This window comes from Pezoporus flaviventris, unplaced genomic scaffold (assembly GCF_033815535.1).
Source record: "Pezoporus flaviventris isolate CSIRO_AGI_PZ_B2104156 unplaced genomic scaffold, CSIRO_AGI_Pfla_v1 ptg000116l, whole genome shotgun sequence".
Taxonomy (NCBI): Eukaryota; Metazoa; Chordata; class Aves; order Psittaciformes; family Psittacidae; genus Pezoporus; species Pezoporus flaviventris.
Window position 1 is genome coordinate 1,248,839 of NW_026892664.1, and position 12,358 is coordinate 1,261,196.

The window sequence follows — 12,358 nt, forward strand, 5'->3', positions numbered from 1 at the left end:
CTCCTGCCAGACTCCAAGAGCCCAGCTCGTGGTGTTGGTGCTGTAAATACAGTTGCATGTGCTCTCCTGGGAGGAAGCCTCCAGGGTGCTCATGCTTTCCCAGAGGAAAAGAAAGAGAAGGAAAAGCAAAGGGTATGAAATCAGCTCTGAAAGGCATTGTGGTGCTTGAGCATCTGAGAGTCATGGAGTGGGTGAGCCATGCCTGAGCACAGCTGCACAGCAGCAGTAATGAGTAGCTCATAGGATGCTTCCAACATACTAGTGGACCATGCAAATGTTTTGGTCTGAACATACTGACACAATGAAAATGGGTTTAGAGACATTCCAGATCTTGCACACGGTCCTCAAATGGGACATGAAGAAGTGACTCCATCTCTGAAGCTGCTGATGTCCCTCTGTGGAGGGACAGTTTTCCAGCCCAAATGGGGTTACCCACATGTAGTGCCTGGATGTCCAACAGCTGAGCTGGTGCCTCTGGACTTCCACTGTATTCAAGGGTGAAAAACAGGCATTTTGAGGCAGGGAAGAATTGTCCCAGGCTGAACTAATAGGCCTTTATCCCCCTGACCAGCCTCAGCTGGGGCTCCATCCCCACTCTCTTCCTGTTGTTTCCCCCATCTCTATTTAAACTCAGAACAGGCAGATTGAGCTTTACTAGAGGAGTTCTGGTTTCCAGTTTAGTAGGAGTTCAGCACACCTATGCAATCTTTTGGTGGTCACCTAGGATTTCTCATATATCTTCCTCGCAATTTTTTCACCTGATCCTGAACAAGGGATTGACTTGACCTGACTTGGCTTGGTCTTGAATCTGCCTCCTCATCACCAGCTTTCCTGATGCTATGGAGCTGTGGTTGAACTTGGCCCAGTTCTCTGTTCCTGCCCTGCTTCTCTTGCTCAGGTACCGTGAGATGGTCCCTGCACACCAGGGTGTTCTCTCTTGGTTCCGTTTAGACAGATAAAGGAGACAAACCCCTGTGGCAGACCCCAGGCTCCTGCAGAGTAGAACCCATCACCCTCTGCACCTGACAGCCCAGCCAGTGCTCACTGCTCTGACAGTCATTTTCCATCCAGAACATGTCCCTACAGGAACAAATTAGGAGGAAGTTTTTCAGTGATGAAAAGTAGAGTAACAAGTTGATCCTTACATTCAAGCATTGTTATCTTTTCCTTAGTGCCTTTTCCTTTACCAAGTATAACATTAGACTTTCAGTCTTCAGCAGATCGGCAATACTTTGGTTTGGAAGTATCTTTCGGGCGATGTTTATCTGCTGGTTTTGTGACAGAGGACACCAGAGCTTCAGTGACACCAGGGACTTTGGTTTCCCCAACCTCTTCCTTAGGCTTGCAGGCTTGGTTTGGAACCATTTCTAGGTCTTGCTTTCTTCCTATGACTGGTTTGTGCAACAAGACCACAGATAATCTGATTTATCTACACTCTTTTATTGCCCTTAGTGGTTATTTTTTTTTCCCTGTGTCCTGGTCTTTTCTGATCTACACTTGACATTAGAACCTGGCTCCTTGCTAGCCCTGTCAAAAATATCTTTCAAAACTGTCAGCATCTCCAGGTGATAGCTTAAAATCTGCATTGTGACATCTTTCAAACTGCAAACTCCAGCACCTCACTGCACACCATGGGGCAGGATGAAGGATGCTGGGGCTCTGCAGGAAACAATGTACATTCTCATATGGATGCTGATGGCTTCTGCCCCTGGTGGTACTCTGGTGATGGAGGCACTGGGCAAGGGCTGAAATCCCTCCCTGCTCTGCATGGAGCTGCCTCCAAACTGGGATTCAGCTTTCACTTCTTTGGGATCAGTGCTTAAATCCTTCTTGTGTCCATCATAGCGGAGAGGAGAGCCTCTGCCCTCCATGTGCTGCAGGGTGGCCACAGGGGCTGTGTGAGCAGTGCGAGGATTTGGGACCAGGACTGATGCAAAGCAAGGAGGGACCATCTCCTCACATCTCCCCTGTATCCATCACTACACATTCATACACATACGCCATGCCCTGTGGAGAACTGACTCAGTCCCATTCATCTCCCACTGTCAGCCAGGCTGTGGCTGTGGGGCTGGTATTGAACAGGGAGATGAGGAGGTGAGAGATGCAGAGTTGACAACAGGAGGACGGTGGAGGGGGGTCATCCGCAGCATCGCACCGTGTCCTGCAGCTCCTGTGAATGGTTTTACTGCTGGAGAGAGAGAGAAAGGGGAGGATGTGGCTCTGGAAGGGGTTGGAACCCCAAATGATGCCCAGATTGTGTGGGTTTGCTCCCAGTGTGCACTGCCAGGGGATCTGGCCGATCTCTGGTGGGAATCCGTGTGACATGCACTTTCCTTTCATGTTTGGCTGTAGAAGGAGGTTCCCCATGACCCCCATGAAAGCTTTAACCTGTCAGAGGGGAGACTGAGATGAGCTCTTAGGCAGAAGCTCTTCCCTGTGAGGGTGCTGAGGTGCTGGCCAGGGTGCCCAGAGAAGCTGTGGCTGCCCCATCCCTGGCAGTGTTCAAGACCAGGTTGGACACAGGGGCTTGGAGCAAGCTGCTTTAGTAAAGGGTGTCCCTGCCTGTGGCAGAGGTTGGACCTGGAAGAGCTTTAAGGTCCTTTCCAACACAAAACAGCCTGGGATTCTGTGACAGGCTTGAGAGCATCCATCAGAGCCACCACCGACAAGGGCAACCCTAAAGCACCCTTCAGAAGGGCCCTTTTCCCCTGTTGCTGCCCATTTCAGTCCTTTACCACACTCCTCACTGTTCCTCCCCATCTCCTTCCTTTCACTTTTGGGCACCGCTCCCTCAGGCTCTCCTTTCTTTCTTGTGCCTGATGGGTGGAAGAAGGTGAATGTCATCATCAAGGAGAGCACAAGGACTGGGGCTGCCTCAGGCCCACTGTGATGAAGATCCAAATTCCCCAGGAAGCTTTCTCCAGGCAGAGGAAGGACAGGAGGGTGACCATGAGCAGCCAGCACAGAGGTACCAAGGCCAGTCACGCCTGACCAACCTGAATGCCTTGGGTGATGTGAGCATTGATGTTTGCTTGGACAAGAAGTAGTGGCCAATATTTACCTCGTCGTTAGCAAGGTCACCACGATCTTCTGTTGGCTCCTTTGCAGCCAAACTTGTGAGCTATGGTTTGAGTACAAGGAATTGAAGATGGGTGGAAAGCTGGTTCACTGCGCATGGTGCCTGGCATTGGTGAGGGACCCTGGTACCAGCTCCCACTGGCAAGGTTCCTCTCAGCTCCCTGCCATGATAATGTCAACCATGGCCCTTGTGAAGCTGTAACTGCCTCAGAAATGCTCCAAAAGTGGATGTCAAAGGTGGAGTTTTTCTCTGTTTTGCTCTAAGGGAGCCGAAAGCCCTGTTGCTCGCTCAAGCTCAGGTCATCTCCTCTGGGTACATTCTCCTTCTCCAAACTAATCAACACAGAGAGGAGATAATGACCTGCTTTGGGCTTTGTCACCCTCCTGGGGCACAAAGAGATTCACAGTCCCACATCCCCACATCACTTGAAATAGGAAGAGGGTTTGCTGATGCTGGCTCATTCCCAGGCTCCCTGCACAGCTCCAGGCACGTTCATCTTCACATCCATCTCCAGGAGCATCAGGAGGGCAGCAGAGACAGAGCTGAGATGTAAGTGAGGGGCAGCATCTTCCAGCCCATCATTCTCCTGTGATTCTCTCTTGCCAACAAGCAGCAGCTCCTGTCCTCATCTCCTGCCCTACTGCAGGGTCCTGGGCTTCTTGATGATGCTCTGGGCTTCCCAGGGAGCTGCTTGTGCTGTGTGCTCCCCACGTTGCTGCTGAGAAGGCAGGTTTGGAGATCACCCTGGTGGAGAACACCCTCAGGAGGCTTCCTCTCCTCAGTGACCACAGATGTTTCCTGGATGAGCACCAGAAGCTTTCCTGTACAGGACATTCAGGGTGCTCCCCATTGCTGAGATGAGGCAGCTCCAAAAGATTACTTTTTTTCCCCAAAACATGGGTTCAAGAAGAGTTTGCTGAGCTCTGGGGTTTGCCCATTTGTATTGGAGACTCAAGGAACAGGTTAAAGAACCATGAAAATGTTTTAGATCTGACAGAGTGTGTCAAGGGGGAGGGAAAACTGATACTAACCACTGTGTAAAGTTGCATAGGATCATAGTATGGTTTGTGTTGGAAGAGACCTTAAATCTCACCCACTTCCAAGCCCCTGTGATGGCCAGGGACACGTTCCACTAGAGCAGGTTGCCCTGTCCAACCTGCACTTTGGATAGGTCAGGAATTCATTCCAGTTAGGAAGAAACTCAAGCAGAGAGGGAAGAAGCGGGTGGTTGGGAAAAGCCCAAAAGAGGATGAGGGATCAGCTCTGCACTGCGAAAGCACCACGTTTCTCTGTGTTCCAGGTTGAGCCGGATGGTCTCCAAGCCCCAGGTTCAGCACTATCACAGGCGAGGAAGTGCAGCACTAAGGTAAAGCTACCTGGGTGTGCAACCTCCCCACTGCTTTCCAGAGTGGTCATTGCTCAACATCTCAAGGTGAGCCACAGGAGCACACACCACGTTGTGCCATGGTGTTCAACTGCTTGAGCACCCCTTTGTTCTACCTGTGCTGGCACACGACTTTCACCAACCTGTTCCCCACTGAGCTGTGCCTGAACTCTCCCTTTCCATCCTGCGGGACTGTCTCTGATCAGCTCCCACCACACAGTGGCTTTTCCACCTGGGACATCCCTGCCTCTTGGAGAAGAAAGCCCCAGCCAGGAGCTCACCCACAGAGCACCATCCAGCCCATGGCACAAAGCAATTGCACCCAAGCAACCGAGTTCAGTCTGGCAGGGTTCACAGAGGACCCGGTGACTCAGGTCTACTTGTTCCTGCTCTTCCTGCTCACCTACCTTGTCACCATTGTGGGCAACCTGGGCATCATCATCTTAATCAGGGCCAGCCACCTCCTCCACTCCCCCATGTATTATTTCCTGGGCAATCTGGCCTCTGTAGACCTCTGTTCTTCCACTGTCATCACCCCCAAGTTGCTGGTTGACTTGATGTCAGAGAAGAAGAGCATTGCTTATGCTGGGTGTGTGGCTCAGGTCTTCCTCTTTCAGCTTCTTGGGATAACTGAATGCTTCCTGCTGGTTTCGATGGTCTATGACCGTTACGTGGCCATTTGCCATCCCCTGCTGTACCCCCTTGTCATGTCCCCAAAGTGCTGTTTCCAGCTGGTGACTGCCTCGTACCTCATGGGGCTGACCAATGGCGTGGGACAGACCATCAGCATGTCCACCCTGTCCTTCTGCAGCTCCAGCACCATCGACCTCTTCTTCTGTGACATTTCCCCCCTCATCTCACTTTCCACCTCTGACACCACCCTCAGCCACACCATCCTGACCACTGCAGCATCTCTCTTTGGTGTGTCCAGCATCCTGGTTATCCTGCTCTCCTACGTGGCCATCATCGCCACCATCCTGAGCATCAATTCAGCCGAGGGCAAGCGCAAAGCCTTCTCCACCTGCACCTCCCATTTCACTACTGTCAGCATCTTCTATGGGGCATCCTTTTTTATGTGTTTATTCCCCAGCTCAGACAGTTCAAGGGCAGCAGATAAATGGGCTGTGGTGCTCTACACCGTGGTGACTCCCATGCTGAACCCCTTGATCTACAGCCTGAGGAATAAGGAGGTGAAGGAGGCATTGAGGAAGCTCACAAAAATAAGATGATCTTGAATGGTGCAAGTTTACGGCCAGACAGAATGGAGATGTGGGGTAGATGCTCGGGTATCAGTTAAGTATGGACAACATGTTGGGTGTCTTCTGAAACCAGACTTACATGATGCACTGGTTGATATGATTGAAAATACAAATAATTTCACTCTCTAAACTTTGATAATTATATTTAGTAGTTTATTTCACTTAATTAGTTAATTTGTACTTTATTTCACCTAACGAAGAAACAGGTAGACAACTACAAGCATGCTCTCCTCTTCATCTCAGGAAAAGGGGGGACTTGATGGCTGCCTACACCTGCCTGAAAGGAGGATGGAGCCAGGAGGGGGCTAGGCTCTGCTCCCACGGAACAAGGGATGGGACAACAGGAAATGGCCTCAGGCTGCACCAGGGCAGGTTTAGATGGAGCTGAGGAGCAATTCCTGCCTCAGAGGGTGCTCAGGCATTGGAACAGGCTGCCCAGGGCAGGGCTGCAGGCACCGGCCCTGCAAGTGCTCACAAACCCCTCAGTGCCATGGGTTAGGGGTGGCCTCGACAGGGCAAGGGAACACTTGGAGTGCATGAACTTAAAGATCTTTTCTTTTTTGCTCTCCCTTTTACTTGGCAAATGAGAATAAACTGTGAATTCTACCGTTCCAGTGGATCAAACTTCATTTCATAATGGTGTTGTTAAATCATTAAGGGCCTTAAGAAAAGGACAAAAACACCTTTAGCAAGAACACCAGAAATGATAGCAAATAAGTGTGATGCCATGCAGTCAGTATTATTAGGTTTTGATGGACAAAATGATTTCCAGCACCATTGACCTCATTTCATTTTAGACAGCAAAGAATTTAAGTGAAATATGGTACTTGTATTATGACTGAACGCGCTTTGAAAGCATTTTAAGACGTGATAGTGATGAATCCCCACCAAAGGGCAGAAACTATCAAGGAATCCCCATCCACTGCTCCACACCTTTGCTTTCCATTCCCCTGTTGGCAGCAATAGAAGCTGTTGCAGAATGGCTCTGAGAGCAAGGCCATGAATCCTTGGAGGTCTTCTGCGAGCAAAGCAAAGTGTAGGCCTCACATGTACGTGACTTAAGCTGAAGGACACACTGTCCTTGAGCTCTGGGGAAAGTACCGAGAACTGAATTGCAGCTGATGTAATGAGGAAGATCCTTGAAAACAGAAACCGGATGTGGGAGGAGAATGTAAATGAAACCGTTTAGAACTAACCAATGCTGTTGTGACTAGTAGGCATAATTAACACTATGAGGCTATAAGCGATGTGCGACATGAGTAAAGTAGAAGCTTGCTTATCACTCATATTGGGTTGTCGTGTCTTGCTTCTCCTCGCCGTCAGCAGAAGCCATGGTCTCCATGGCAGCCTGATCACAACAGAGACCAGGAGCTGTGGTGCTGTTCAGCAGCCTTCAGACCTCCTACGTGGCAGCCCCTGGCAGCCTGGAGCGATGGCATTGCCTGGCCTGATGTCTCTCCTGTTGATTTCCTGCTCAGAAAGCTGAATGGTGGTAGGCAAACACAGTATACATAAAACACCACAAAACACATCACTTTGTGCATTACCTCAGCCCATGGAGCTGCAGCCTCTGCCAGGACCGTGGTGAAACCTGGAGCCATGGCTGAGCCTTAGGACTATCCTAAGGACCCACATTAACCTAGGCTGGAGGGAGAAGGTCCATGGCTGGATTCAGTTAAGTCAGGATCTAAGTGGTTTTCTCATTTCTTAACAACACACAACTAACAGGCACCCAGGGTCAATCAGCTGAATCCTGCTTTGTTCCCAGAGCTTCCTGATAATTCCCTGGTTATTATTTAACCCAGCCAACGGTTGTTTTCCTCCTGAGCCTTGGGGACAAGCAGGGGCAGAGGTTTCACACCCTCCCTGGCCCCTATGTCAATGTTTGACTGCTCTTACAGCAGGGTTTTCTAACTCCCTCTGTTTCTAACTGGAATTTCCCATGCTGCATATTCACAATAGGAAATCTGAGATTTACCCTCATCTGCAAGATAACGCACATGGAGAACTTCCAGATGGCATCAAGTGAAAAAGAATGGGACACCATTAATTCTTGCATTAATCTTTTATCTGTCCCTGAAATCATAGAAGCATGGAATGGTTTGGGTTGGAAGGGACCTTAAAGCTCATCCAGCTCCAAACCCTGCCACGGGCAGGGACCCCTTCCACTGGAGCAGCTTGCTCCAAGCCCCTGTGTCCAACCTGGCCTTGAACACTGCCAGGGATGGGGCAGCCACTGCTTCTCTGGGCATCCTGTGCCAGTGCCTCAGCACCTTCACAGGGAAGAGCTTCTGCCTCAGAGCTCATCTCAGTCTCCCCTCTGGCAGGTTAAAGCCATTCCCCTTGGCCTCTCCCTAAAAGCCCTTTTTCAAAGCCCCTCTCCAGATTTCTTGTAGCCCCTCTTAAGGGATTCAAAGGCCACAATAAGGTCTCTCTAGTGCCTTCTGCAACAATATTCAATGACTTTATGTCCAGCTTCTCTCTCCTTCACCATCACCAAGTGTTTAAATAGGAACATGAGCTCTTAGTGTCTTAAAACACAAGTCTGTGGCTACAACCCTATCACTCTGCTCACTGTGGCTTCACATTGGAGCTGCTGCTATCAAACCCCAAAGATTTTTGCTCCTTGTTGTGTGTGTTTAAGGAAACCAGTGGTTTGCTGTGTCTAAGGGCTGCCACTGCCTTCAATGGTGTTATCATCTGACCAGGAGAGCAGAGCAAACACCAAGTGAGGTTCTAGGAAGCAGAAGCAGCAGCCAGCATTGCAATGCATCTTCCTGCTGGGTCATGATGAGCAGGCAATGAGGTGCCTGGCTTCTGGCATTCCTGCTGAGGAGCTCCTAATGGCTTTAGCTCCCCACTCTCAGGTGGAGCTGCTTTCATTGTAGTTAAATCTGGTTTAAAGGCAGCTGAGCAAATGCTGGGTAGGAGCTACCTCCCCTTCTTTGGGTACTTAGTGATTGGATTTAGGAATCATTTCCTATGCCCTTAGGGAAGCACTTATCCCTTAAATTGGAATGCACCATGTCATCTCTATGTGTTTACTGTGTCCATTAGCCCCCTTTATTGCTGAGGGAGATTTGGTGGGGTTCATTCCTCTCACTGCAAGGCAGACACCAGCATTGCTCCAGCTGAAGAGATCTGAATGAGCTCTGCTGATTGCATTGGCCTGAGTCTCCTTAGCTGTAATGGGACCTTGGCTCATAAACAGATAAGGAGAGACTTTCATGTTTGGCTTGTAATGTAAGTCATGTCTAAAAGAGGGTGAGTGCTGTCCTCTTTGGAGATGTCTGGTATGGCTCCCTTAGCTGTTGAGGTAAAAATGTCATGAAGCAAGGGGAACATTTTTTTTTCCATTTTGATTGGAAAGGATTTCAAGGCTTGGATTTTGAATGTGTGGATTCTACACTGAGGATGTGGTTCCTCTCCAGTGTCTGGTATCTAGATGTATAAGAAGAACCAGGAACACAGAGTACCAAGCTTTTCTCTCCAGGGTAGCTGGAAACTGAGCTAATTCCCTTCATTACAAGGGGTAATGGGTTAAAACTTAAACAGGGGAAGTTTAGGTTAGATATAAGAAGGAAATTCTTTCCTGTTAGGGTGGTGAGGCACTGGAATGGGTTGCCCAGGGAGGTTGTGAATGCTCCATCCCTGGCAGTGTTCAAGGCCAGGTTAGACAAGGCATTGGGTGATACGATTTAGCGTTAGGTGTCCCTGCCCACGGCAGGGGGGTTGGAACTAGATGGTCTTAAGGTCCTTTCCAACCCTAACGATTCTATGATTCTATGTAGAAATGAAAAGGTGAAATTCACTTTGGTTTTACTCCCTTTAAAACTGTTGGCCATGTTATCTTTATTTTCTTTTTGAAAAAGAATTGGGAGATATTAGAATGGCTTCTTTTAGACACTGTTATTACTTGGAGGAACCCTTCTGAGGTCCTGGTGGAAGAAACAAGGAGATTTTCGTCAAGTACTGGTGAGTTCATCTCTGTGTCTGCCTTTACCAGTATTGATGGTTTGATAAAGAGATGTTGGTGGCTTGAGATGAGCTCTTAGGCAGAAGCTCTTCCCTGTGAGGGTGCTGAGGCACTGCCACAGGGTGCCCAGAGAAGCTGTGGGCCAGTTTTAGGTCCAAAATGGGCAGGTGGAATCAGACAGACTTCAAAAAGAGAAAATGCTGAGTCCTGCCTATGAGGAGGACTTGCTCTAAGCACTAAGACAGGCTGGGGGGACCTTATCAGAGAGGGACAAGGCTCTTGTGGTGTCCACTGAGTTGAAACGAGCCATCAATGTGTCCTTGCAGCAAAGGCACCCACCAGCACCCTGAGAAGAGCATTGGTGGTGAGTCAAGGGACTTTGTGCAATGAACATCTGAGCACAGGCTGGGGAATGGGGATGTAAAAGCTGCTTTGGCAAGGGTGGAGGGAGAAGATGAATTGTGCTGAAGAAATGGTCATGTTGCTTGAAAAGGGGCTGATGGAAAGAGAGGAGTGGGAGGGGAAGGAGCAGGAATGCTCATTTCTCATCAGGCAATATGCTTATTTGAAGGTCATCTCATCTTTTTAAGGTCTGCATATTTCAGGTTAACATGAACAGCAGTCATCTTGTGTACATCTATACATACATACATGTTCTTTAAATAGAAGTAAGAACAGAGGAAGAAATATATGGAAGAATAATTCAGATGAGAAGGGGTTGGTTTTTCCCTTGAAGCTACAAGTACATGGAATTGCATTCAGGGATTCTGGTCTCATTTTAGTTGACTCAAACATCACTACAGAGTCAGAAAATCACTCCAATTTGATTTCTTATCTATTTAATGCAACACTAATTCTTGTGGCAGATTAAGGCATGATATTATTGTATTTACTTGTCCTTAAATAAGAACAACTCTCACAGACAGCAAAGAAATCATCCCAAACAAGCCTCCTTCTTAAAAAGAATTTGGATGCTCATGGGAAGATGCTTATGTTTTGCAGGACCAATTCTTTCCATAACAGGCCAGCCACAGCTTTAGGATTTAAGCTCTAAGATTATTTGTTTCCATATAGGAACTATTGCCTATTATTTTATCAAGGTATTATTTTTAATATATTATTTAGGACCTTCAACCATCATGGTTTTATCTCCCAGGAATTGGGTGCAGTCCTAAAGAAAACCCCAAATCCTGCATTAACCTCATGCCCTGTGTGTTCCTGTGAGCTGGGAGAAGTGATTCAACCTCTTCCCATGTTTCTTTGTCTCCTGCTGCCAAGAGAGTGGCTGGAGGAAAGCACTTGAGTGTGACCACGTTTGTCCTCTTGGGCTTCCCCAACGTGTAGAAGCTGCTCTTTGGAACTGTTTTACTCATCTCCAACACCATGGTGGTGGGGAACCTTATGACGACCAGCTCTCAGCTTCATGTGCCCATCTACTTCTTTCCTCATAGGAAACATACTTATTTCCTCCGTAGGATTTATCTGGGTGTCTTGCTTTCCTGGATTGGCCTGCTTCATGGAAAGCTGCCACCATGCTGACCTCGAAACAGAGTGTAACTTCATTCCCTGTGATAAGCAGTCACGCAACTTGGTTCGGGAACAACCTTTCAAGGCACTCTCTGAGCAGGGTTGGATTTTCCTTGGATGCCATCTGGTGCTGACGACACAGATGCTCCATGCTTCTGGCCATATGTTGTATGCAGACGTGCCCAACTTGTTTCATGGCTCGAAGATTCTCAGTGTGGTCTGGAACTACCTTATCACTTCTTCATTAACTTATATCTGTCCCTCCAGGCCAAGCTTATTTTCCATCCCAGCTGCAGCTTACTCATGATTTCTCATTCCAGGGTTTGGGGGTTGAGTCACATCAGTCCAAGGAGTCATCCTATCTAACTGTAGGCTTTCACATCTGAATTAGAAACAGAAGGTTCCTCTTATAGAGACAAGGATGCATCTGGGGCCTTTGATTCAGCTTGGATCTATTTTAAGCTTCCATATCAGGGAAGCTGGTCATTTTGCTCTTCTGGATTGGCCTGCACCATGGAAAGCTGCCAGCATGCTGACCTAGGAGCACAGCGGAACTTCATCCCCTGTGATAAGCAGTCACCCAACTTGGTGCAGGAACAGCCTTTCAAGGCACTGTCTAAGCAGGGTTGGATTTTCCTTGGATGCCATCTGGTGCTGATGACACAGATGCTCCATGCTTCTGGCCATATGTTGTATCCAGACATGTCCAACTTATTTCATGGCTCAAAGACTCTTAGTGTTGTCCGGAACTACCCTATCACTCCTTCATTTCCTTATGTCTGTCCATCTAGGCCAAGCTTATTTTCCATCCCAGCTGCAGCTTACTCATGATTTCTCATTCCAGGGTTTGATGGTTGAGTCACATTGGTCAAAGGAGCAATAGTATCTAATTGTAGGTTTCCACATCTGAATTAGTCACAGAAGGTTCCCCTTATGGAGACAAGGATGCATCTGGGGGCCTTGATTCAGCTTGGCTCTATTTTAAACATGCATATCAGGGATTTCTTCTGGAAAAAGTGGATGGTGCTCTGCATTTGCAGTGAAGAGTGATGCGCAGACACAACTACAATGTGGGTTGTGTTCAGAGCAGACAGAGGCCATCGCCTGAAGAGTAAGTTTAAGTCTTATGGGAA

The 12,358-nt window shown here is 48.3% G+C and overlaps 1 protein-coding gene across 1 annotated transcript; it reads left to right on the top strand.

Annotated features, from left to right (window-relative positions):
* The first annotated feature begins 4,894 nt into the window (after window positions 1-4,894).
* Window positions 4,895-11,042, top strand: LOC133282254 (olfactory receptor 5G25-like). Its single transcript, XM_061478300.1, has 2 exons — window positions 4,895-5,605; window positions 10,977-11,042. Exons 1-2 carry the CDS (start codon window positions 4,940-4,942, stop codon window positions 11,040-11,042), a joined length of 732 nt encoding a protein of 243 aa, XP_061334284.1. The 5' UTR covers window positions 4,895-4,939.
* The last annotated feature ends 1,316 nt before the right edge of the window (window positions 11,043-12,358 follow it).